Here is a 26,946-nt window from a genome sequence, read left to right as displayed (position 1 = left end):
TTTTCTTATTAAAAAAAAGAGGTATTATTATTTTATAATTTCTTGGTTCTATTCTACGCCCTATGATGTATATTCTTCAGATAACTAAACTTAACTCTCTTTGTGAAACTTATAAGTTGCAAAATGTGACTGCCACTGAAATTGGATTTTAATACAATTTACAGAAAGAGAAATCTTACAAAACCAGAACTGATAAGTTTTGAATGGTTTGACCACAGTAAACTTATGATAAAAAGGCAAATTTTGACTAGATATTAAATTCTGATAGTGGAACTTAGGAAATGAATTCATTTCAGTCGAATAGGGTTAGAAAAAAGTTTCTCCCATCTATTGTTTAAGGCTAAAGTTTAATCTTTATTAAATTTCCTTTGATTCAAGAAGATATCATGTGGACTTTACCTTTAGTAAGAACATAAAAAAGCATAATAACATTATTTTTTTGGACAGATATGTTTCTCTTTACACACACACACATGAAAAATAAGTGAGTCTAGTTCTCTCCATGTGGGGAAGTATATGTATATACAAATGCATTAATGTATATAAGATATGAGATGATAATAACAAAGAGATTTCTAACAAGTAACAATCAATCTTTTTTATACAAAGGAAAACAAACTCTAAGATAACAAAAGCCTCTTTGTTGTGCCTATCAGAATCATAAATCGCTCTTTCTCTTACCTCTTACCTCTTTGCCCTCTTGGTTCTCCAAATTACTTTCCACAAAACTCTTTATTATATATCTATAAATATATAAAACGTTTCCATTTCCCTCTTAAATCTCCGAGTCAATTATTCCTTTCCTTTCGCTGATGAATGATACTAAGATAACGAAATCAAAGGCATAGAACTCGACGACATTGGTTTTTTCCTCCCCAAGTCTCTCCTTCATTCACCATTGAAGCAGCCTAAAAAAAAAAGAGTTTAAAAGAATGAAGAGGACGACGCGGCTTCTCGATCTAACGGCGGCTATGGTTCTTCTCCACCTCTACGTGGCTTTTTCTCCGGCGCTCGTTTCCGGCGACCCTGGCCGGCGCGTTAGCATGACACTGGTCCGAGACGCCGCCGCTCTTGGTGCTTGTATGTCTTCCCTCCTTCCTTCTTTTGTCCTAATCTATTTTTGTTTTCTTGGTTAAGATATACATTACTTCTTGATTTTATTAGACTGGTTATGTCAGTTTTGTAGTTGAATTCAGTAATGGTTTTTAACCGCATGTCACGCAACATCATCTAACATAAACGAGTCTCTATTAGCTATATTAAATTTTACTTACGTTCAAAAAGTAATTTTGAGTTTTCATTTATAACAAGTTTAAGAAAGAAAAAAAGGTGTATTTGGATTTATATTTTGAACTTTTTGTTTTTGTAGTTTGCTTGGACGGGAGCTTACCGGCGTATCATTTAGACAGAGGCTTTGGTGCTGGATCAAACAATTGGCTTTTGCAGTTTGAGGTAATTAAATTATATTATTTACATTTACTCTTAAGTAATAATTAACAAAATAATTTAAAATTAAAACACAAAAGGGTTGTTATTCTTAAAAATGATTGGATGTTTTATAATCATTTGCTGCGAATAAATCATCGGTTAGTGAATTTGGTAGTAGTCTCTTTGTTTTTAATTGGTCCTGCATAGTCAAAGTATTGCTGTTGTCTACTCCATGAGTATGCAAAAATAATGGAGTCCAGCTAGCCTATGTATGAATCAATATATATTTCTATGCGTTAATTATCTACGAAATATCATTATAACAATCAAGTTCTTGAAATAAATCTTGATAATGATTTGTGTAATCAATTATGCATTAACTACTTCGATGCATTACGAATTCCTATCAAGTGATTAAAATTTTAAAATGCGACCAGCTGGTAAATGCTAGTATTTCAAGTAATGTACACACTTAAAATACCCGAATTCACAATAATTAAGATTTAATTCGAGACTTTTTATAAAAAAAAACTACTAATTACGGCGCCGTTTTAGGAACTATAGAGCATTCATCGTGTCTCGAGCTAGTTGGATCGTGTCTCACGCCTTTCACTTTATGACGCGCATTTATAATAACTAGTGAACATTCTCTCTATCTATAAGTCTTTTCTGCACAATTATTTTTATTCAATCCACCACTCATTTGTCTTGTAAAGTAGATTATCTTGAAAAAATTTAATTGAATTTTGCAAGTTACTAAGGGCCTGACTGGTTCAAACGCTGCGGTTGCGGTTGCGGTTGCGGAAGATTGCGGAAGCGGGCGATTGCGGTTTCAAGCGTTATTAAGCGTTTTGAACGACTGGTTTAGCGGTTTAAAATTGGTGCGTTTGCGGGAGGTTTACGACTGGTTGATCAGCGGGTGCAATAGCGGTTGAAACATAATACATGTGATATATAATATATATAAATTTTAAAAACACCCATTTTTTTTATTAAACTTGATTTATAATTAAAATTTATTAAAAAAGTACTAAAATAATTATTCAAAAAACAAATAAATTTCATGTTGAAATACTTATTCCTTTATGCATTTGGCTTTTCACTAAAAATTTAATCAAATAATTTGATAAATGACAAAACATATGCTTTAGATCGTAGATCTTTTCTCTTTTCTCTTAGATCTTGGCTCAGTAGTTTCATCGGTAGGAATAGTCATGTGAGAGTTGAGATGAGTCACTGGTGATTTGTTTTAATATTTTTTACAAATAATCTTATTTTCTTAAATTTCTGATAAAATATTATATTTATTTAGATTTTTTTGAACTTATGTACGATGTGCCATTAAATTTACATCAAGTTTTTTGGGTTATTGTTAATTAGAATATTATTTAATTCTAATTGTTTATTTTATAATCTCTGCAATCATATTCATATTTCATTTTTTCCCATCCTTAATGAGTAAAATGGATAGATTGAAGATATAACAAAAAAAATTCATTATCATTGATTTTTTTTAAGCTTTTTTACAAAAACAAAAAAAAAAAAAAAAAAATTCAATCGCAATCGCCCGCAACTGCAAACGCTTGCGGGAGACAGCTTTTGAAATTCAGTGGTTTGAAGCGATTGGAAGCGATTTGGAGCGACTGGGAGCGATTTGTGTGATTGGTTCCAATCGCTAGCAACCGCTACCACCCGCAAACGCAGCGTTTGCGGGAGGTAGCGGGAGAACCAGTCACCACCTAATAATACAAATCGTGGTATAGGGAGGAGGATGGTGCAATGATATAGCATCATGCGTGGAAAGAGCAAGGACCCGTCGAGGCTCCACACGTTATATGAGCAAGACCGTCGTCTTCTCCGGAATCTTAAGCAACAACGCCTCTCAAAATCCAGGTCATTCTTTTTAATACAAATCTCCATGCATTAAAATTTATCAATGGAACATGTTTGCTTGTGGTTGTGGTCTCTCTTTCACGTGATGGTTCAAATGTTTCTGTTAACAATTCAGCTTTTTAATCAGTAAAAATATATAAATCGTTAGAAATAATAATTTTGGCTCTATGTCTTTCTATTAATTAATTATAGCTTTGTTCTCCATACTTGCTTTTTATTTTATTTTGTCTTTGTCCCCCTTTCCTAACGAGCACACGCTACAACCTCAAAGTCCCATGTCAAATTACACATCGATCCTACCTTCCTCGAGTTAGGTATCTAATTCAAGGAAAGGTTTAACTGTCATTGCACATCTTGACATGTGAAGTCCAGTTTTGGTCTGTCTTGAGTCAAAAACTTGCTTTGGCTTTATTAGAACATCGTTCACAGTTCACACACACAATACTGTCATACACCACATTGGTTGGACTTGGACTAAAAAAAGTTGTATTTCAGATTTTTACAACTGGAACAAAGTGAGGCTGAGGTATTGCGACGGAGCTTCATTCGCGGGAGATTCACAACATGGCAACGGGGTAAAACCGCTTTTAACCAATTTGCTTTCTTTAACCGCTTTTAATAACCGGAAATGTTCTGGTTTATGATTTGTTTTTTTTTTACTGATTACAACCGATTGAATGAATGACAGACGTCACTGCTTTATTTCAGAGGACAGCGAATATGGAATGCCATAATTCTTGACCTTCTTCCCAAAGGTTTAGCAAAAGCCCACAAGGTAAAAAATAGGCTTGGGCATAAAAACCGTACCCGAATACCCAATCCGGAACCTGACCCGTAAAACCGGGTTCGGGTTGGGTACGGGTTTGCCTATAAAATCCTATTGGGTTCTATTTTCTAATACCCGTGGGTTCGGGTTAGGGTCAAGTAATACCCGATACCCGTTTGGGTACCCATTAAACCCGAACATATAAACATATTTATAATATTTATCATTAATATAATGCAATTACCCCAAAATTATGATTATAATTTTGAATATTTCATTTAGTTTTATACCTAAATATCAAAAATAATCAAAATATCAAAAATATTTTATTATGTAAGTCAAAATTTAACTAAATTTATTTAAATTTAATTATATTTTTTCAGGTACCCGGTAGTTCGGGTACTAATCGGGTTCTAAAATTTGTAGTCCAAACCGACCCGAACCCGATAGTACCCAAACCGAACTGAATCCATATATCTAAAAATACCCAATGGGTTCTATTTTTCTAAACCCGTTTACCCGAACCCGAATGGGTAATATCCGAACCCGAACGGGTTACCTGAATGCCCAGCCCTAGTAAAAAATCTTCTTTTATACCCTGGTTCGGTTTGGTATTCGGTTAAGTTTCATTGCCCAAATCAATTGTTTTAATAATAATAAGCATCAGTCAAGTATAAAATATATTGTGAATGTTTTAGCTAGTTTAAATTTGCCTTACTGCTGTGAATTCTAAACCGGTAAATCCGATGAAATTAACCGGTACGCAGGCTCTTCTGACCGGTTGTTCAGCTGGTGGTTTGTCTACGTTTTTGCATTGTGACAATTTCACGAGCTATTTGCCCAAGAACGCAAGCGTTAAGTGCATGAGCGACGCTGGACTCTTCCTTGACGCGTAAGTTTTTCTTCAATCAAATGTTTTTGATGAACTAATTTGGTTTCGGTTTTACCAACCTATACGGTTTATATTGGTTAAACAGAATTGATGTAGCAGCAAACCGGACAATGAGATATTTTTACAAACAGCTTGTGTCTCTGCAGGTACTAAAACAATTCTCAATTTATTTGCTCATAAGTTTCTAATTTTTCTTACATTTGTGGGACAAACTTTGCAGGGTATACAGAAAAACCTCGATCCAAATTGCACACACGCATTTTATCCTGAGCCATCTCTGGTAAAAATCTCAAATCTTTAAATACATTTTTAACTATTTCTTACAAAACTAAATAGAAATCTTTGAATTATGAATATGTAAATTCTTTTTGCAGTGTTTTTTCCCACAATACATATTACGATTCATCGAAACGCCATTTTTCATCTTAAATTCAGCCTACGACGTATTCCAGGTATTTTTCGTTAATTATACCGGTTTCAATTTTGTTTAAACCGGCGGTTTGGTACGTCTAACCTTTGTTTTAATTACAAAATCAGTTTCATCATGGATTGGTTCCACCTTCTGCTGATCGAACCGGGCGTTGGAACCGTTGTAAGCTTAATGTGACATCATGTAATCCACACCAGCTCGATGCACTTCAAGGTTCAAAAACTCAACTCATTCGGTTCAAGTGACAAAACCGGAAACAACAAAATGAAAACATAACTTGAACCGACTTTCCGGTTTGTTTTCGCAAGGTTTAGGAAAGATATGTTGGGAGCTTTGATGAATTTCTTCAGAAATTCTAGTAGAGGAGGAATGTTTATAAACTCATGCTTCGATCATTGTCAAAGTGCTTTAGAGGAGACTTGGCTCTCTCCTACGTCACCTAGAATCCACAATAAGGTATAGTTTATAAACCGGAATTTCATTCTCAATCGTTTTCAATTATCCGGTTTACAATGGTTTAAAACCGGGTTCGGTTTGGTTTCAGACGATTGCTGAGACGGTAGGAGACTGGTATTTTGGGAGAGGAGAAGAAGCGAAAGAAATAGATTGTCCATATCCATGTGATAAAACATGTCATAATCTCATTCCAGCAGCTTCTACAACAGATTTTTTTGGTAAATCTTGATATTTAGTAACTTTTCAATTACAGTTTCCTATAGAAGTCAATTACATTTTCTCCAAAAGTTTTACGTATTTTTTTTTACGCATTACTTACTTGTAAAGGTTCGATTAAATCCCCAATTGAGTTGTGTAGTTATATATGTTTTTTTGTTTCTCTCTTTTTTGGTTATTCAAGGCTTCTAATGCTCCAGGCCATTACTATCGCGGTACACAGTTAACTCTTCTTCTTCTTCTTATCAACTTTTTTGGTTTGTAGTTTAGTATAAGCTTAGAATCTTCTTTTGGAGATGATTTTGTTATGTAGCATCGAAACCAGAATAAAGAGACCAACTCTCTCATATTGTTTTGGTTATGTTTGTATAATCAGGGAACGTACCTTAAGTCAAAGCCAAGTTGGTCTAATGATCTTTTATGTTGATTTTAGAAGTTGGAAGTTAATACAAGATTGCAGTGGTGAAATATGTCCAAATATGAGATAATTCAATAGCTATAATACTTCATTGTGATAATGGCGTAAATAATATGGTAATGCAAACAGAGGGAAAATCACAAACGTTTGAGGAAAACAGTAACAAACAATGTCTCAAATCCAAGCACCCGAAAAGACTTATATAAACATATATTTTTCCTAATCCTTAGACCTAAAATCACCATCACACATAGCCAAATGTCAATACAAGAAAAAAGCAAGACTGGAAAAGAAAAGAGAAAACCAAGCCAAAGATACTAAAATCACACAAACATATTAAGAAAAAAAAGGGAGAAGCTGTTGTTATTGCTCCTCCTGCACTTCCTCTTCATCTTCTTCATACTCATAACCTTCTTCTTCATCAGCCGTTGCGTCCTGGTACTGCTGATACTCTGACACCAAATCGTTCATGTTGCTCTCAGCCTCTGTGAACTCCATCTCGTCCATTCCTTCACCAGTGTACCAATGCAAGAAAGCTTTTCTCCTGAACATGGCTGTGAACTGTTCGCTCACACGCCTGAACATCTCCTGTATCGATGTCGAGTTCCCGATGAAAGTGGATGCCATTTTCAGACCCGTTGGTGGGATGTCACAGACGGTTGATTTCACGTTGTTTGGGATCCACTCAACGAAGTAGGACGAGTTCTTGTTCTGAACGTTGATCATCTGCTCGTCCACTTCTTTGGTGCTCATTTTGCCTCTGAACATAGCTGATGCGGTTAAGTACCTGCCGTGTCGTGGGTCAGCTGCACACATCATGTTCTTCGAATCCCACATCTGTTGAGTGAGCTCAGGGACGGTTAACGCTCTGTACTGTTGTGATCCGCGAGATGTCAGCGGTGCAAACCCGACCATGAAGAAGTGGAGACGAGGGAATGGGATTAAGTTCACTGCAAGCTTTCGCAGGTCAGAGTTTAACTGACCCGGGAAACGTAGGCAGCAAGTGACACCACTCATCGTTGCAGAGATGAGGTGATTCAAATCTCCAACTGAACAAAAAGATATGTCATATCCATCAACAACAATTTCAACTCCTAATCAATTATATATATAACTACAAAAAGGAGAAGAAGAGGCTTACAGCTAGGAGTGGTGAGCTTAAGAGTTCTAAAACAAATATCATAGAGAGCTTCATTGTCAAGAACCATACACTCATCTGCATTCTCCACGAGCTGATGAACAGAGAGAGTTGCATTGTAAGGCTCAACAACAGTGTCAGACACTTTCGGAGATGGGAAGACTGAAAACGTCAGCATCATCCGGTCAGGATACTCTTCCCTGATCTTTGAAATCAACAACGTTCCCATCCCAGATCCTGTTCCCCCTCCCAACGAGTGACACACTTGGAATCCTACACATATCATTCATATCATCAACACACACAATTCATTGCTATATCTATATGTCAGACAATTCTATGAAATGGGCCTTTAATGGGCCGAACTCAAACCTTGCAAGCAGTCACAGTTCTCAGCTTCTTTACGAACGACATCGAGAACAGAATCGATAAGCTCAGCACCTTCCGTGTAATGTCCTTTAGCCCAATTGTTACCGGCACCGGATTGACCGAAGACGAAGTTATCAGGACGGAAGATCTGACCGTAGGGACCGGATCTGACACTGTCCATAGTCCCTGGCTCCAGATCCATCAAGACGGCGCGTGGGACGAACCTCCCGCAACTCGCTTCGTTGTAGTAGACATTGACTCGTTCGAGTTGCAAATCGTTCTCTCCTTGGTACCTTCCGGTGGAATCGATCCCGTGCTCGGCGCAAACTACTTCCCAGAACTTAGCTCCGATCTGGTTTCCACATTGACCACCTTGAATGTGAAGAATCTCACGCATCTTCGATTGCTAAAGCTAAGTAGAGGAGACTACAAAATTGAGAGAGAGAGAGAGAGAGAGGATTTGAACGGTTACGACTTGCGAAGAAATGAAGAAGACGAAGTGGTTGGTTTTATACTGCGTTCATTAACGGAGACGTGCCGGTTCTAACTGTATCGGTATTTGTAAACCGTGCGAGAAAACCGAAAATTTGAATTTCCACAATACTTTACTTTTCTTCAATTTTTCAATCCATATGATTTAATTATTTGTGGGTTAGTGAAAAGTGTAGTATTTTAAGAATATTAATTCTTAACTAATTGAACTTAACCGCGAAATCGAAGCCAAAACCAAAGTTAATTCCCGGTAGATTGAAAACCGGTAACGTTGGTTTGTCTTCTTTATTGCCGCCACGAATAACGGAGGTAAGTAACGGCTGTTAAGTCCGTTGGCCCACTACATAAATACTCCACTCTGCAAATAATTGTGGTTTTTTTTCTTTTAAAGCAAGAAAACATTCGGTATATTTTTTGTCAGTATGTGGACAAAAAAAGGTTAATTTCTACTACTACAAAAAAAGGAACAAATCAAACAGTGTACTTCTTTATTTACCTTTTTGTAATATGGCTTTTTCAAATATAAATATTGCACAACTAAATTTTGATATTTTACTACTTCCTCAAACATATAATAAAAACATTGAAATGTTTCTTTCCTTTTTTTGTTTGGGGTGCATTATTAAATAAACAAACATCTGAATTATCTGATTTGAAAGAATAAAAGGAAAAAAAAACAGTACAGTAGTACAGATGGACACAGAGTGGAAAAAAACACATACAGTAGTAAAGTCTTACGCGCTACGTGATGCATGTGAAGACTGACCATTGAAGATAACAAAAGGCTGCGAGATCTGAACAATTCTCTACTTTTGTTTTAATTCTTGCACATGAAGCGAACCGTGACAGACACGTGATACCAACGGCCGGAAAAATCACGTGACTCAGATTCATTACTGGCCGATGTAAATCTGATTAACGAATAACAGATAAATTGATCAATAGTCTGATAATTTAGAGACTTGAGAGTTAGATAAGATTTACAAATTGGCGACACAATAATTCAGAAATAGGACTTAGTTTAAAAACATATATTACAAAAGATGCACATGTGCAAGTAGCGTTTTGGACTTTAAAATTTACCTTTATTATAACTAAAACAATCATAATTAAGGTGTTACTTTGTTTGACGGCAGATTAGTTTTGTGTGGATGTATTCGATAGCTTGAGCTTTATATATATTATTATTGTAATCATACAGTATTGTAGTGCGATGGGTGGGTCTAAATCTGAACAGTAACTTGCAAATCACTCTATGATCAACTAGAAATATAACAAAAAAAAAACAGGTGAATTTGGGACCTACGTGACGTGAAATTTAGAGAGAAAGACAGCAAAAACAAAATAATTGTGGCCTATATCAGAAGCAATGTATCAAATCTCGAAGAAACGTATTTATTAGTCTCAAAGTTAAGAGCAACTTGTGGTGGGATCAGTGAGTAGTATAGTAGTAGCCATCAAGTATTCAAGTTCCACCATCAACTTCATTACCAACCCTATCTTATAACCTCTACGCCTGACATTTTGGGATTCAAAGGTGATGGTTGTTGTTTACCAAATTTAAACTAATTTCAAACTCATTTTTGGCCGGTGGTTTGGCACTTACCTCATTATTATTTTTGACAATTGATGCATAGAAAATAGTCAAATACTAATCATGAAATCTAGAGAATGAGTTTTCAAGTCACAAATTCGAAGCTAGAAAATTATATGAAGTTTTTTTTCCATTTTGAGTTTTCGTGTTAAATATCCTAAAGTTGGGACATATGTCTCTAATCATCTACACAACAACATCGAACCGGATTTTAAACAAGTTGAGGCCGGTACGGTATACGTGTACATATTTGGTTTTCTCTACACAAAGCTAAAAAATACTCAAGAACCGGTTTGATTCTGCTTGCTCCAGTACTTCATCTCCCACTGTAGAATTCTCGTAGTCGTACTCTGTTTCCTCTTCACAACCGCGTAAAGCGATGCCGGATCATACGGAGGCGGCATGGCACACGGACCAGACTCCGCAGGGCGTTTCACAAGTGATTCCGTCATGAACTTCCGCTCGTTCCCACTCCTCGGGCACGCCATTGTCTCCGAGCAAATCTCCACGGCATTGAGGGGAATCTCAGGTTTAAACAGGAGGAGTTTCGAGTATTCGGTTAGAAGATGGTACATGTAATCATACACATAGTCCATCTTGAGTTCTTGTTGAATGAAATCACTCGCCGCCTTTCCAATATCTTGTGCCTGCGTCGATATTTGCGTTTTCATCATATACTAACAGTGTACCAATTGATGAAGACCAAGACCTTCACAAGGGAAGCTCCCATGATGGATTAAACAATGTACCTTTTGAACGTGAGTGTTGCCCCAATCAACGGCGAACTTGATGGAGCGGCACTTGTCCTGCTCCCTAACGGGCCAATAATGGTGAGCTGGAAGCAGGCCTCGTGTGAAGAAATCATAATAATGAGGTTTCACCAGCAGAGTCACAGAGTCGCATGCCAAAATGTACTTCTCGCTCACCGACCATGCAGAACCTTCTATATATATCTTGTACCTGTTACATAAAGCCATAAACATTACCTTATTTCAACTGTGCATAACATAAACGTAGGCATTGAACGTAATTGAAGCCTACAAAAATTACATTACCTGTGATGGCATTGGCTCGCTAAGTCTGATTGCTTGTAACCTTCCTTCGATTCTTTGATCCAGTCCTACACGATAAAATCCAAATGCACACATAACAGTTAGAAAAAACTGTTGTAAAATTTGCAGTTGTAACCAGCAGAATCTTGAAAATTATTACCTGAGCATACAAACGAGCGTTCCACTCGTGTTCCTCAGAGACATTACATTTCATGAGATCTTGTCGTGTCTCTGCGACCACTGGATTCCCTTTCCAGTAAGCATAAGGCTCTCTGTTTATCCAAGTCTTCCTCTCGTTCCCTTCTCTTAGTTCCTTTAACAAACTCTCCCACGGCTTTATATTCACCTCCGCCCTACAAAATTTCATGGGTTTGACTGATCAATTCGAAACTACTGGGGTGTAAATCGAGAAAACTTTAAAAAAAACTCAAGGGCGCTTTGTGTTATTACCATCCCCAGAAGGACCAATCAGGAAACACAATATCAAGCGTCTCCTCATTCCCACAGTACCGAAAAAGCGGAGGAGGCGACGGCGCGTTAACTCCGGCGAACTCCGCAGCTCTAACGACCGGCCAGTCAACGCAGTCAAACATAAGCTCGAGATCTGGAATCTTCCCAGGGTACTTCCTTAGAAGCTGTAAGAATCCCCAGATTGTGAACACGTCCCTCGTCTGAAACGCATCTTGAAACTTCTCCACGTAAACCTTCCTGCCGACGATAGATAGCCGGAAATTCGCCGTCTTCTTGGCTCTCTCCAGTGCTTCCCTCGTGATCCCTGTCTTCGCCCATGGACGGAGATCCTCGTGGATCCAACGGAAGTAATCGGGACACGTGGCGGTCGGAGGGTGGTTTGGATTGTCGTCTCCGAAGCTTGTTGTCGTCGGGTAATTGTTTCTCGGGCATGTACTCCCGGTGGTGGTTTCGTTGGCGGGGCAGTGGAGTGTGAACTCGGGTTTAGGGTTTTGTGTAATTACGGTTGTTGGTAGAGGGTATTTTGGGGATATCGTATGGGTTTGGGTTTTAGTCTTTGGCGACGCCGTCACGGCTTCTGTCAGTACCTAAAAGCGTGAAAACGAGTTGCATAGTTATGCAGATATGGATAAAAAAAAATAAAAAATAAAGTTATGCAGATATGGACACAAACCAAACTGAACCGAACGGAATCAAAATTCATCAATCGAACTAACTATATTCAACCAAAATAAATTAATAAAACTTAATATTTTCATCATATAAAAAACTAAAAAATCAAATAATAAATTTTTATATATCATATATGTTTCGTCCAAAGTTCGAATCGAATGGAATATTCTAAAAAAACGAAACTAAACGGGAACCAAAATCCGGTTAAACGTCCCTAATTTTTTTTTAAAACCCCAAAACCTTTAACCGGAAAGTCTCCACAATATGCCTAATTTGCCTACTTGTGAGCAGTAGCGGGAGACAGCTAATCGAACTGAAAAAAAAAGTCATACATGGGTCCAAATAATGGGACACGTGTCGTGTTCTGCCTAATTCGCCGACAACACCAACTAACCAACAACAATAAAAAATTCTCTCACGTGACAAAAGGCACAAAACTCAAACCCATAAAAAAGACACAAAACAGCGAAGAATTAGATTTGAGAAGAAACGACAAGTGGAGTGTCGTTTCGGGTGACATACGGTAGGGTCAAGGAGGAGGCGCGTGGAGATAAACGCACCGACGGCAAGGAGGATGATGAGGGATACTAGGGCGTATGATCTGTTGGGAGATATTCCTAAACCGGACTTGATAAAAGGAGACCAGACTGCGTCTGTGAAATTACGACAATGCCCTCCCGACGATCCGTTCTTGGACGGCGAGTTTCTCATCGGAACGGACCTTCCCGGTGTGGAGAAGCCAAACGAAAGGAAGAGATTCGAAAGAGTTTAGAAGAGAGAGACGGAGGAGGACAAAAAAAAGAAAGAAAAATAAAGAGAGACAGAGAGAGAATCTTGTGAGTTAAGGAACGTGAAGTATTATTATAGTTGCACATTAAATTTCAACCTTTTTGTAATAGTGCTCCTCCAACCCTTGAGGGTTTTTTTAGTTTCAGGACAAAAAGTCACACGAAAGACAAAACCTTATAGGTTTTGGGAACGATAAAATTAGAAAACCAACAAACAAAAACAAAATCCGTGACTAGTTTAGTTAGTTGACCAACATTAATTTATATAGTCGTACCTACACTATTTGATTAGGTTTTTTAGGCATTCTTAGATTAATTAAAAAAGGTTTGATAAAAATATAACACATACTTTATAATTTTAAAAATTATTCAATCTGAAATTTGTAGATTGAATACTAAAAAATTGAGAGTTATTATTCTCTTTTGTATTCATTGTTCTTGACTAGACAACTTGTGAGTTTGAGTAAAATCTTGGATGAATATAAAGCCTTAAAAGAAAAAGAAAAACAAGAGATCCGATTTATATCGTTTTTACTTTTTAGGGTGAATAATTTACAAATAAGAAATATGAGAATTTTTAAGATTCTCCATCACTTTCTTAAATGTCACCTTGAACTGTTGTTTGGTGGTATTCAGAAGAATCTTGCTCAGTTTCTTTCTACAATATTTATTTTTCTTCATTCTTAGCCAATCAAGAGCAAGATCAGTGAGTTTAAACGTAATTAACAAGCATGTCTCTCTAAGCAATACACTTCTTTAGAGTTGGTGTATTGAAAATTCAACTCCTATATTAAATGCTACACCAAAAGTTTCTTCAAATCACACATTTATTTACCAATTAGTTATTGGCTCATCATCCGAGTTTTGCTCCCACAAGTCCATAAATGGATCCAACAAGAGACAAGAGACAAACAATCAAGCAAACAAAGCTAAACCCTCTAAGAAGAAGCCATGGCCGCGTCCAACTTCGTATCTTCTTCTGCAATATACACATCTCCACAGGATAATAAACCGCCAAAGGCCAAAATCCAAATGCCCCCAACACTCCTAATACTTCATTGAAATAGGGAAACATCAATGCCACTCCCGTTGTGGTCACCACATACATCGTTCTCAGACACACCCTCATTGGATTCCATCTCACCGTTCCTCCTCGTAACATTGGAAGTTTAAAGCCGTAGAATCGGGCGATGAACTTGTTTTGTGGGTATCTCTCGGTTAGCCATCTCTCGATAGCTGCAAAAATAGGCTGACTGAAGACCTGAAATGGCATTCTATATATTATAAACGTGAAATGTTTTGGTATTTTAAACATTTACTTTGTTAATTGTAAACTCCAAATGTCAATATGTATATTTTTTTTTGGTTCACCTTTTTACAAGATCCAAAATGTTTGAAATGTGGGTTGTTACACATGTAAAGGAGAACATGGACGTTTTGGTCAGAAGGGCACAAGGGTTTCTGTACAATACCTGGTATCCACCAACTAAATGAAGAACAATGCAAGCGTTGGCGAAATCGACAAGCCAGAACGGCTCATAGAACCCGAAACCGGTCAAGAGATTACCCGGGGTGGAATCTCCAAAGGCTGCGTAGCCAAAACATCCACAACAGAAGAAGAAGAATGTTTGTATGAACACCGCAACCGTCGAGGCTTTCTTCATCGTTTGCTTTTCTGCTGGTGGTGATCTCAATGTGTCCTGACCTCAGTTTTCATTCAACCCACATAAAAAAAGGTTTCTTGATCTCTTAGAGTAATTAATCTTTCCTTTTTAGCATCATCTATGTATGAACGTAAGTTATTAACTTACCTGAATCTCAAAAATTATGATTGAGAAAGGATATGAGAAGGCAATGTTCCCAAGAGCTTGGAACACTAACCATACTTTTGCACCTCTGTTTTCAGCTGGACTTCCCCTTATATTTCCCTCAAATTTTCGTTTATCTTCATTTCAAAAACATAAATATTCAATAGTCTTTTTTTATCTCATAATCAAAAGATAATAAGTGAAGTTAGACTCATATATCAAAAGCAAAAACAAAGAAATGAAGGCTAATCTAAATGAATTATATGTACCAATGATTTTGCCAAGGCACAGACCGATGCCAATGAAGGAGTAAGTAAGAGACATAATCGCAGCAACAATAGAGAGCCATAGCATATTTTGGAAATTAGGTATTTGTGACAAAAAGATCTGAAGCAAACCAAACAAAAGCATGTAGTTGTAGTTGTTGTTGTCTCCATATGAACATGTTGCATTCTCTATGATAACAATTCGTTTTGATAATTGCTCTGTAGGGAAAATGGAAGAAACTCCACATATCAGTTTAAAAATTCCAAAGAAATAAAAAAATTAACAGTTTAAATATGTTTAGATATATTTACCTAATGCATGTAGCTGTAACAATGGTAAAAGCAATACAAAATACCATAAGGCTAATGTATACAACAGCCCCACATACGATTTCATTCTTCTTCCCTGCAAATCAAACTAACCATCTTAACAAATTAAAATTACAACTTAAATACAAAGCTTAAACCCATAATAACCTTGGTCGGGGGAAAAGACCAAAATAATTAGTCTAAATTCTTGATTTTGAAATCTTTTTTTGTTCCCATTACATGGACAGCTTGTACGTTGGTTGAACCTATTGGAATGTAATCAGAATATGAGTTTTGAAGTTAACCTAAATAAACCTTAACGGCTTGAGCGTAGGAATTAAGTCGGAGGGGACCGTTGTCAGTATCGGGGTAACGTTAGCAATCGGCAAGAAGAAAAGCAGAGAGAAGTGTGACTCCAGCGAAGGCTAGAAGCGCGGCCGGACCAGCTATCCAGCCGAGTTTTGCCGTGGCCCAAGCCAACGACAATACTCCTGCTCCTATGACTCCTGTTATTATATGTGCCACAGCCGTCCATAACGTTCCTTTAAAAACTCAAGACAACACAACGTAATTATTAGCGACTATATAATCTGAATACATGATCAATTGATTAGTGATTACTAATGGATTTACCTGTTCTTGCAGAAACTGAATCACGAAGTTGAGTATCGGTTGGTGTTATAACTCGAAACTCGCCATCTTCTTTAATGTCCATTAGCTTTTTTCTTTTTGATTTTGGATTACGAAGATGAAGATATTTGTAGACACCTTGTTTGACTAAAATGGAAGACAGAGGGTGGTCTACTACTACAGTACTACTATTGTAATGTACGTGTAATCATTTATATTACTTGTGTGCATGTGAATAATATAAGATATTTTAGTCGATGGTCACATCTACGTATACCATTAGTCATTGACTGTATAATGGTGGTCCATTTTTCTAGCTAGGCTTGGAATGCAAAAAAAAGTAACGTGTTTATCTCACTACTTTTAATTCGGTCCATCAAGAATAACTTTATAACCAGCTTTTTTTGTTAGAAATAATTCTAATGGTCTGTAATTGGTATTCCCATCTCAGCATATGTTAAAGTAAAAATACGTTAACCACCACTTTTTTTAATTGAATAGGTTTTGATTATAGATAAAATATATCAAAATTACATAAGTTGGTTAGTCATCGGAATTTTGCCCCGAAAAGTCCATGGATAGATCTAACAAGTGACAAGAGAGAGACTAGCAAGCAAACAAAGCTTTAAAGTCAAAGAAGAAGCCATGGTGGCATCCGAACTCGGATCTTCTTCTGCGATATACACATCGCCACGATATACACAGCCAAAGGCCAAAACCCAAGTGCCCTCAACCGACCTTGAGGGATTAATTTCAAAAAGTCACACAAAAAGACAAACCTTATATGTTTTGGGAACGACAAATTTAGAGAACATTATATCAAAAAAAATTAGAAAACCAACAAAAAAAACCTTGAATAACAAACATAGATTTTCGATAGATAACCTAACACTATTTTTATTAGGTTTTGAAGTTTTCTAAGATTTTCAGATAAGGTTTATGACAAAAAATATAAGATATAAGTTTAATATTATACTAGGTACTAACCCACAGTAGACTGTAGGCTGAACATTTTATTAAAAGTGAATTTAAAATATTTTTTTCTGTTATTTTGTTATTTATAATATTTTGTGATTTGAAATTTATATATGCATATTTTAAAACTGTTTTTTAACTTTAAAATGGGTTCATTGTTTTAGTGTTGATTGTAATAATTTTAATTTTTAATAGCAATAATTTGTGTATATATACAACATGTAAATGAGAATTTACTTTGAAGATTAAATTTTATTTATTACTTTCAACATTACTCTTTATTTATTATTAAACGTAAATGGAAACTTTATCCTTATTATATTGGATAAATTTTTTTAAAAAATCCTACTAACTGAACTTGAAACAAATAATAAATAAAATCCATAATGTAAGCAAATGTGAGTAACGTTTGAAAATATGAATGCAACATCCTACTTACAAATCGGCTTATTGCTGCAGAGTTTGTTGCAAAAAAAAATTTGTATAAAATATGATTATTTTTATGGTACTACATCAGAAAAAAAATTCTTATTTGTTTAACTGAAATAAATTAATTTTTGTTTACTCTAGTTAAATTGTCTTAATTATCCTTAATAATCATATCTTCTTTGTACTATTTCCAATGGCATTCTAATGTAATTTTTTACACTTTTAATGTTACTTTTATAAATGTATTATTATATTATAATTTTTGATAAAAATTTTAACGTGTGTGGAAAAGTTTTTGGGTAAAATTTGTAGTTATATAGATTTTATTCGATTAGATTTTTAAAATCTTAGCTGTTAATTTTTTTTAAAAAGTACGAATTAGTTTTGATTTTAATAGATTTTTTTTTACTTTTCTAAAATTTATTTTATTTTATGTGTCCCCAATTTTCGTTTTATAATTAATTATATTTATTTAATTAATTAATTAATCTTAATTAAGTTTTTCTAATGGCAATTGAATGTAATTTTTTACATATTTTAAGGTTAGTTTCATAGTTGTACTTCCCAATTAATATAGTAGGATTCAATTTAAATATTTCAGATTAAATACTAAAAGCTGAGAGTTATTTTCTTTTCTATTAATTGTTTTTGACATTCATATGAAAAATCAACAATTATAGGACGATTAGTGAATTCGAGTGAATCTTGGATGAATTCTTAAAGCCTTAAAGAAGAAGAATATTGATTGAAAAATCTTGGTCGATTTTTTTTTTTTTGTTTAGGTTGAATAATTTACAAATAATTCAATGGAATCGAGATATGTTCCTTTACATAAGGTTTGTTTCAGGTGGACACTCTCACTGGCGTCATTTCTGGTTATCAACCGATGAATCTTCAAATCTCCTTCTCCTAAGCAAATATTTGAAGATTTCATTTGGGTTTTTGATTCTAGAATTATTGTACTATCCTCTCCGCTTAAAGGAATTGACTTTCACGATAATCTCCTCTTATATGAACGAGTGAATGGTCAAACTAACAAAGTCATCGATTACCTTTTGGGCAATGGCTGCAATGCTGATGGATTCAAGACAATGACAGTCCTTCGATATGTCGAACAAGGAGCAACATTGGCTCTCTCTCTCTCTCTCAAGCTTCTCTTTACCAGCTGCAAGTTTATGTAGTTCAGCCCTTTTTCTCATGGCTGCATCAAGAAGATCCTGCTCTCTTGAACGGGTTTTTGATTCTAGAATTATTGTACTATCCTCTCTGCTTAAAGGAATTGACTTTCGCGATAATCTCCTCTTATATGAACGAGTGAATGGTCAAACTAACAAAGTCATCAAGTACCTTTTGGGCAATGGCTGCAATGCTGATGGATTCAAGACAATGACGGTCCTTCAATAAGTCGAAATGTCGTATGTTTTTGTACAGAAATATCTCAAACCAGAAAAAGGTTAAAAGTTAGAAACAAAAACAAAGTGGAGTAACAAAAAGAAGAAAAACTCCACAAGGGATGCCTAGGTAAGCTTACACCAAGATCATACCTTACACTAAAATCAACCAACAAATGCATCAATCCAAACGCTTCAATTTCCTTCAGAAAATCATCCCATGTGATGTTACGTCTCAGAAACTGACTCATAACCTCCTTAAAGGATCTCATCGAACCTTTCTTCCCTTTCAGGGAGACCTCGATCTTCTCAAGTAACCCTAAACATTACAAAAAAAAGAAACATATTGTATCACATAAATAGTATCACAAAATTAAACGATATTGTTTTAAATTACTTTTAATAACTGATATAAAAATTAGATATTAACATCAATTCATTATAACCCATGCAAATCTAAATCATTTACATCACTTTTAAAATATTGACTAGATTCGGACCCGCATATACGTGCGGGGTTGATTTTAAAAACTAAATTTATTAACATATTTATAATTTATTACGTACATGTGGATTATGTTTGTAAACGTATATTTTAAAAATGTTATTAACATTCATAATCCAAACTTGTTTTGTATCAGTTGAGTATTTGATTTGTTTTTAATTCTGTTTAGACAAAAAGAATGATCAAATTTGTTTTGTTATCAGTAAAAACAATTATATTTAAAAAAAAAAAGTAAGAGAAAGATGGTATGTCTGTCCCGTATATGTCATGTTTTCCATCTCATAACTATGGTTTTAAATAAAGATATATGTAAAAACTAAGATTTTTATTGTAGAAATATTTATTTGGTATAGCATTTATAACATAATCTTTTATTGGTTTGCTTACATCAAATTTGTTAACCCTTAAAGTGATTATCGATTCACCATAAATAATAGATTGACACGATAGTGGACCTGGATCGAGTGTGATCCGGATTAATGATCAGCTATATATTTATTAAACTCGTGAACCATCAAACCAAATAAAAACACCAAAAAAAAAAATTAAACTTCATGATTCGGATGATCAATATATAGTTGTCAAAAGGGTCAACCCGTCCACTATATCTGCTCTGCAATGGATAAAAGCATTATGACCAGCAAAAATTTTGTTCCACGTAATCCACATGAGTAAATATTATATTTGATCGGCATATACCCTGCTTGAATTTGTATTACCCATAAATTCCTTCATGTATTTTCTCAGGAATAGTTTAGCTTATATTTTTATTTTCGGGATTACATGTTCCTTTCCCTTACCCGTTCTGTCAGGTCTCGATAGTTGAAACAAATAGGAAAATTAACCTGTTCTTTCCTATAAGATTAGTTTTTTTTTTATAATTAACACCATGTCTTATCAAAAAAAAAAATCAAAAAAACCTAAAAGTTTCAAATAATCATCCCAAAGTATGGAGTTACATGTCCAGAAATTAACCCTTACTTAAATTAGTGAGATTTTGAAAAATTAAATATAACTACCAATTTTTAAATATAATTATTTAACTGGTTATACTGATTAATACTTGTTAGAGACAAATAAAAATATTTAGGAGTGAGCGTAATTCATGTTTTGTTCTTTCCTGTCTTATTTTATCTTATACCTGTTCGTAATTGCCCGTTGCAGTATGGTACATTTCCGATATGGAACAATTTTATATTCCTGAAATAGAAATGGGACAAAACGAAAACATAAATTTTTGAAGTCCGGACAAATACAAATATAAATCATAATATATTTATATATCATATCATAAGATAAAAATATTAGAAAATTAGTTGACCTATTTATTCTTATTATTTGATATATGGTCCATTTATATTGGATTACATTTTTTTTGTTTTAGTTTTTTGTAACTATTATAGAACATAGTTTAATGATTTTTCTTTTTCTTTTGAACATTTTTTATGTTAAATAAATTGAAAAATATGTTACATAATATATTGGAAACATTAATTTATTTTAATTCTAACATGACCCTGAATTTTGTTTTTTGAAAAATTATATTCTCATCTTGTTCCTCCTTCCATTTCGTTTTCATCCCATTGTTCTTTTCTCATTTCCTCAAAATCATGTTCCCAATTATCTAGCACACAATCACGTTATAGTTTGATTCAAAACAAAATAATGTATTTGATGAAGAAAAATAATTTCTTTGAAACATTTTGTTAATAGAATCACACATACATGCCATGTCAGTTAACATTCTTTTATCTCTTGTTTGGTACATGCTTATGCTAAATAACCCGCACATTTATGCATTGATACGTTATAAGTAGTTTTAAACGTATGTATATCTTAATTAAGTATCCAAAATTTAAACATACTGGATATATATGTAATACATACGTTTTTGATATTTGTGAGATATTCAGAATCCCAAATTTTAATGTCTGATTTTTAAATGTGGCATAAAATAATTAGATATGATGTGGGAGATATATATTTAAAAGATTGCAATCTTCCCAATAATTTTAAAAAAAATATATTTGAAAGATTGTTATGAAAATACCATTAGTATATTTATATACACCAACCAAAAATAAACTAAAACTAAACTCAAAGAAGAAAAAAAGTATAAGAGGGTCAGAAATTCTATAACATTGAAGTTCTGAAAGTCAATTTAGTTATCCAAATTTTATGATCGAGTCTAATAATTTGGACTCTAAGACCGAAACTAAATAACAATAGAACTGCTGGATATATCAGTGTGCTAAATTAAACTTGATAGTATGAAAAAATACAAAAACTCTAATTGGATATATGTAGATTTAGTCAAATGACTCGCCAAGTTCTAATCGACTCCAAATAACACATAAATTAGAACCAAAGACAATGTAATCTGAGATATTAATGATGCTCATTAAGATACAAAGAAGAAAGCTTGATCAGGGAGGGGTGAAGTCATCTTCAACATTATGGACATCATCAAGACATGCAAATCCATGTCACCTCTGATTCTCTTAAAGATATATTTGTTTTGTCACTTTCCCGATTCACTGCAAAATTAATTATTATTTGAAAAATATAAAGAAGAAATCAGTCACACTAATATGATTTAATACCAATAGGCTACGTGTAACAATATAATTATAAATTGTTTAAAAACAACAAAAAACAAATAATCATGCAGAAAAGTACACTATTATAATTAATGTATATATAAGTACTAACATAAAAAAAAACTGTAACTATTCAAAAGAATAGTAAGAGAAAATCAATTATAACTAAATTGTTTCACAACATCCGTATTTTAGAAGTTGTACAATCTTGACTTTTATGTTTCATATGTTCTTGAAGAGTTTCAAATCTGAAACACTATAAGATAATGAACAATAAAAATCGTAAAATTTAAAACTCAAAATATTGATGCTAGGAATTTTTTTTGTGAATGAACGAAACTAAAGACTTCGACACGTCTTATATAGAGAGATGAAGATTAATATATCTTTCTTAACACAATACTCCCTCTGTATTTTATTAGATGTCGTTTAAGGTTGTTTCACACAGATTAAGAAAACTATTATTTTTTTTGTTTTATTCCTTTTAAATATATTTTCTAATTTTTTGATTGGTTAAAACATTAGAACAGTAGGATAAAATTGGAATATTTATCAAACATTTGCATTGGCAATCTAAAACGACAAGTATTATGACACAATATTTTAAATCTAGAACGACAATTAATAAAAAACAGAGGGAGTATATTATAGGATACTAACAAAAAAGATTTTGGTAGTTATTTTAGATTTGTTCATTTAGTTTTGGAATATAGATTTTAGAAAAAGGAAATCATAATATAAAATCATAGATATTGTTTACGCAGATATTTCACAATAAACCAAATTATATTTTTATAAATATATACAATTTTGTATTGAATTGCTCGATTTTAATAGAAACAGATTTAAATTATTTCTATAAACAAATTTAGATGATTTTGTATATTAGGTAACATCAAAATCAGAATTTATTGTTTCCGGATATATATCAAAATATAAAATCAAATTAAATATGTTTACATGTATACAATTTCAAATTTAATTGCCCAAATTAAATATGTACATTAATATCGAAATTATTGTTTCCTTAAATTGTTTACACAAACTATACTTGTTTTTTTTGAATTTTATTGCAGATGCTTGTTTCAATTCTGTTTGGATATGGGAGTATGAAAAATAGCTCTGAACAATTAATACATGATCCGAACAAAATCAATCCGGGTCACAATAGGATCCGCGCATTTTTACTATCAAATTTACTTTAATGTCTTTCTGGTTTTGTATGCTTTGAAATATATTCAGGGTCATTTTATGTCATATATTTTCAAGTTTCATTTTGCCTTGTAAATAATGCTTCCCTTTTAATAGTATAGATACAGATATATAAATTCACTTCACTTAATAATTGATGTATTTATTAATTTATATTCACAACATGTAGAAAATGATACAAGTTTTACATCATTTTATAAATGATGTTAGCAATACATATATTTCAAGAAAAAAAGTAATTGGATAAACATATTTTATTTTTTGATCTTAAGTTTTGTCGATTAAACTATATCTATATATATAATTTGATTTCACTATTTTCTATTTTTTTTACTCAAATAATTATTATACTGCTTAACATGAATCTTTACATAATGGTTCAATTAGCCAAACAGGCTTTGTTACAGACTCAACATAATAATCTGTGTTTTGACAACCAACTTTTGCAAGTGTATGAGCAACAACATTATATGATCTCTTTGTAAAAGTACAAGCAAAGGTATGGAATTTTGATCTCCAGTGAAGAATGTCTCGGACCAAATTCAAGATAGAAACATTCTTATGCTGTCCATTAACCATTCTGATAAGTGATTCACAGTCACCTTCGAAAGTTATTGAAGTATATCCTCGTGTCCACGCATGTTGTAAGGCCGATAACAGTGCTTTCGCTTCTGCTTCTAAGGCTGATTCCAAAGAAGGTAATCTTGTTGCTCCCCAAACTATAGCCTCTCCATGATGATTCCTAATTATCCACCCACCCGAGGTTATATGGCTATGAGGATTAAAATCTGCATCAAAATTACATTTAAACATAAGATAGGTTGGTTTTGACCAAGAAGATATATATATGTGTAGTACTGGTAATCGGACTGAGATTTTCATTATGTAGTAATGTGTCTGTCCATTCTTTTGATTGAGATATAGCTTTCAAAACAGTAATTGAGGGTCCTTCTCTAATGCCATCAAAAGCTGTAGAGTTTCTTGCTTTCCATATTCGCCATAGTAGCCAAAAGGATAGATAAGAGGCATGTGGATTGTTGTGCCGAGTTGCTAGATTTAGTAGAAATTCAATAGATGACTCTGTATCAGTGTGTAGTTGATTTGTGTATTGGGGAGAGATATTAGACATACGCCAGACCATTTTTCCAAAAGGACATGTGAAAAGGGCATGAAGAATTGTTTCATCCTCCTGATAGCATCTTGGGCAGATTGCATTGATATCCATACCTCTAGAGCGTAGACGGGTTGTTGTTGGGAGAGCCCTAAATAGAACACGCCATAGAAAATGTTTGATTTTCGGTAATATGTTAAGCTTCCATATTTTGTTTTTCAGTTCAACTGAACCATAAGACCATCTCCACTCAAGTAACCCACTTGGGTTGCTCAAATCTTAATTAATTATATAATTAATACTAAACTAATTAAATCAACTCAATTAGAAACTTAAAAAAAAATCATCCCTCCACTAGAGAAACTCACTTCGTTTGCTCAATCATTTAAATAATAATATCAAACATATTTTACAAAATTTGGAATATCAAACATTTTTTACAAAATTCGGAATAAAATTTATTGTGCGGTTGAACCAAATTTTTGCCAGATATGCTCAATCAAGTCTTCTTTCAAAAGATCATGCATTTGTGTATCATGAACGTCATTTCGAATGCCCATCATATTATTTAGATTTGTTGGCATATCTGTAGAAAACGATAAATCGACATGAGAAGTTTCGCTTCCTTCTCCGTGATAGAACTCCGATGGTTTGTAGAAATTGTAGTCATGTCGTTCGTCTTCCATGCTCATTATTTTTCCTATTTTCCCTTTATCCCAAAAAAGTGCGGGATTTTTCACGATTGTAAATCGAGCTTGCAAAACTCCAAATGCACGCTCTACATCTTTCCGGCATGCTTCTTCATGCAGTACATCTTCTCATATCAAAAACATTGAGCTTTATGTGTTTGATATCAACCTATCTCTATTATTTTCGTTTGGGCTTTTTACTTGGGCTTTGGTGCTACTTCTTAATCACGTTTCTTTCTTTACACGTTGTTGCTTCTTAGGATTTTCAACTCTTATTTAAGGCTAAGTCTATTATAAGTTGAACGCAGCTTTTGATATTATTAATAAAGAAAAGAGAGAAATTCTTCTCTTCTTTTTAAGTCTTTGATTTCTCTCTTCTTTTGATTCATTGATCCATAAGAACGAGAACCCTCAGCTACGAATTTGCTCTTCAAGAATCCATAGATGTCTTAAGACCTTTTCGTATTTATCTCCCTACATTAGTTGGTATCAGAGACAAAAGATCCTAATTCATTATGCCTCCAAAGAAAAACCTTCAACAGCAGTTGGAAGAGCAACAAGATGCGTTTGAAAAGATGTTAGCCGCGTTTCAACGGAACATGGTCGAGATGATGCGTACCTCTATTGAAACTGCAGTTCGTGCCGTCATTCAAGTGCAGAACAAAGCTCCCAAGTTCCCACATCGTGAGGAATCAATCTTTGATGAGGATGTTGACGTTGAAGATAACCCCTTTGCAAGAGATCATGTTCAACAACAACGTGATATTATGGCTAACCCTAGAGATGATACACGTAGATGGGAATCAGGATTTAAGGTTGACCTTCCTGAATTTCACGGCAGCCTACAATCAGATGAATTGTTGGATTGGATCAGTTTGGTGGATGAAATATTGGAGTTCAAGCAAGTTCCAACTGATATGTGTGTCCCTTTGATCGCTACACGTTTTAAAGGCCGTGCTTCTGCGTGGTGGCAACAGGTGAAAGAGCAGAGAGAGAGAGAGCTGGAAAACGTCGAATTACGTCTTGGAAAAAATTAAAACAACAACTACGATTGGCATTTTTACCTTTCAACTATTCACGGACAATGTATACACGTCTTCAGAATTTGCGCCAGGGAAGTAAATCTGTTGATGATTATGCTTCAGAATTTTTTTCTCTCTTGTCCCGAAATTCACTACAAGAAACAAAAGAACAATTGGTTTCTAGGTTTATTGGTGGTTTGCGTCTGCAATTGCAGAATTCTCTTCTTCAGTTTAACCCTCTTTCAGTTTCTGAAGCTCACCAACGAGCTCTCTTAATCGAACAAAAAGCTAATCATTCTTCTTCCTCGTGGAATTCTTTAACGACGCGTCAACGTGGAGGTTCGTTTATTGATTTGGGAACAAATAATACAGAAGAGGTTACTCCTCTTCAATCTGTTCCGTCACGAGCACTTGATGCAGGCGAAGGAACAATTGCCCATCGTGGTAACCGCCTTGCTAAGTGTTTTGGATGTGGAGAAATAGGGCATCAAAAATCTAATTGTCCTCATCAAGGGCGACGAGGCCTGTTCACGGGAGATGACCCGATATATGATGAAGCTCCGAAGGACGATGAATATGATATGCAAGTTGAAGAAGTTTCGGGTGATACTGGGTTGATGTTGATTACTCGCCGAAGTTTTTTGATGCCACATAGTGCTGACGAATCTTGGCTACGTACGGACATTTTTCACTCGACTTGCACAATACATGGCAAAGTTTGTCGTCTCATTGTTGATTCTGGAAGCTGCACCAATGCAATTTCGGAAGAGGCTGTTCATAAACTTGCCTTAAGTACTGAGCAACATCCAACTCCATATCGTTTGGCATGGTTACAATCAAAAACAGATATGCGTATTTCTAAACGTTGTCGTGTACCGTTTTCGTTGGGAGCTAACTACAAGGATTTACTTTGGTGTGATGTTG

At 34.4% G+C, this 26,946-nt stretch overlaps 4 protein-coding genes across 8 annotated transcripts; 1 reads left to right on the top strand and 3 right to left on the bottom strand.

Moving 5' to 3' along the window:
* Positions 1–463: 463 nt before the first annotated feature.
* On the top strand, positions 464–6,248 carry LOC104706682 (pectin acetylesterase 9). The gene is given in 13 exon segments (XM_087462433.1): positions 464–1,080; positions 1,370–1,452; positions 3,192–3,321; positions 3,817–3,896; positions 4,010–4,096; positions 4,855–4,979; positions 5,065–5,125; positions 5,200–5,259; positions 5,354–5,431; positions 5,517–5,623; positions 5,718–5,865; positions 5,954–6,076; positions 6,078–6,248. Coding segments are annotated over 13 exon segments (1,254 nt in total). The 5' UTR covers positions 464–932; the 3' UTR covers positions 6,102–6,248.
* Positions 6,249–6,629: 381 nt separating this feature from the next.
* On the bottom strand, positions 6,630–8,880 carry LOC104706681 (tubulin beta-8 chain). Its single transcript, XM_010422888.3, has 3 exons — positions 8,010–8,880; positions 7,641–7,910; positions 6,630–7,548 (listed from the first exon to the last, which is right to left on the bottom strand). Exons 1-3 carry the CDS (start codon positions 8,401–8,403, stop codon positions 6,863–6,865), a joined length of 1,350 nt encoding a protein of 449 aa, XP_010421190.1. The 5' UTR covers positions 8,404–8,880; the 3' UTR covers positions 6,630–6,862.
* A 1,324-nt stretch (positions 8,881–10,204) lies between these two features.
* On the bottom strand, positions 10,205–13,310 carry LOC104706680 (uncharacterized). Its single transcript, XM_010422887.3, has 6 exons — positions 12,810–13,310; positions 11,595–12,202; positions 11,305–11,497; positions 11,148–11,212; positions 10,842–11,052; positions 10,205–10,739 (listed from the first exon to the last, which is right to left on the bottom strand). Exons 1-6 carry the CDS (start codon positions 12,996–12,998, stop codon positions 10,374–10,376), a joined length of 1,632 nt encoding a protein of 543 aa, XP_010421189.1. The 5' UTR covers positions 12,999–13,310; the 3' UTR covers positions 10,205–10,373.
* Positions 13,311–13,884: 574 nt separating this feature from the next.
* On the bottom strand, positions 13,885–16,322 carry LOC104706679 (putative amino acid permease 7). Of its 5 annotated transcripts, none has more exons than XM_010422886.3 (7): positions 16,092–16,322; positions 15,764–16,000; positions 15,462–15,555; positions 15,153–15,368; positions 14,887–15,020; positions 14,548–14,775; positions 13,885–14,336 (listed from the first exon to the last, which is right to left on the bottom strand). In XM_010422886.3, the coding sequence occupies exons 3-7, from the start codon at positions 15,544–15,546 to the stop codon at positions 13,929–13,931; spliced, it is 1,071 nt and encodes a 356-aa protein (XP_010421188.2). In that variant the 5' UTR covers positions 15,547–15,555; positions 15,764–16,000; positions 16,092–16,322; the 3' UTR covers positions 13,885–13,928. The 5 variants fall into 5 exon arrangements, with proteins under 5 accessions (XP_010421188.2, XP_019083913.2, XP_087318557.1 ...); XM_019228368.2 differs by having other exon boundaries at positions 14,447–14,775; positions 16,092–16,298; XM_087462431.1 differs by having other exon boundaries at positions 14,447–14,775; positions 15,774–16,000; positions 16,092–16,298.
* Between the last annotated feature and the right edge of the window lie 10,624 nt (positions 16,323–26,946).

This window comes from Camelina sativa, chromosome 8, assembly GCF_030686135.1.
Source record: "Camelina sativa cultivar CO46 ecotype springtype chromosome 8, ASM3068613v1".
In the NCBI taxonomy this organism is placed as follows: Eukaryota; Viridiplantae; Streptophyta; class Magnoliopsida; order Brassicales; family Brassicaceae; genus Camelina; species Camelina sativa.
This window is presented reverse-complemented; position numbering and strand designations above follow the sequence as displayed.

What these genes read in the sequence shown, in the direction of transcription:
- LOC104706681 (XM_010422888.3), bottom strand. Translation starts at nt 8,403, where the DNA reads ATGCGTGAGATTCTTCACATTCAAGGTGGTCAATGTGGAAACCAGATC. An exon ending in GAACTGTGACTGCTTGCAAG is followed by an intron (nt 7,911 to 8,009) that starts GTTTGAGTTCGG and finishes TGATATGTGTAG; the next exon opens with GATTCCAAGTGTGTCACTCG. An exon ending in TAAGCTCACCACTCCTAGCT is followed by an intron (nt 7,549 to 7,640) that starts GTAAGCCTCTTC and finishes CTTTTTGTTCAG; the next exon opens with TTGGAGATTTGAATCACCTC.
- LOC104706679 (XM_010422886.3), bottom strand. Translation starts at nt 15,546, where the DNA reads ATGAAATCGTATGTGGGGCTGTTGTATACATTAGCCTTATGGTATTTT. An exon ending in GTGCCTTGGCAAAATCATTG is followed by an intron (nt 15,021 to 15,152) that starts GTACATATAATT and finishes TTTGAAATGAAG; the next exon opens with ATAAACGAAAATTTGAGGGA. An exon ending in ATTTAGTTGGTGGATACCAG is followed by an intron (nt 14,337 to 14,547) that starts GTATTGTACAGA and finishes ATGCCATTTCAG; the next exon opens with GTCTTCAGTCAGCCTATTTT.
- LOC104706680 (XM_010422887.3), bottom strand. Translation starts at nt 12,998, where the DNA reads ATGAGAAACTCGCCGTCCAAGAACGGATCGTCGGGAGGGCATTGTCGT. An exon ending in GCCTCCTCCTTGACCCTACC is followed by an intron (nt 12,203 to 12,809) that starts GTATGTCACCCG and finishes TCACGCTTTTAG; the next exon opens with GTACTGACAGAAGCCGTGAC. An exon ending in GCAACACTCACGTTCAAAAG is followed by an intron (nt 10,740 to 10,841) that starts GTACATTGTTTA and finishes ATATCGACGCAG; the next exon opens with GCACAAGATATTGGAAAGGC.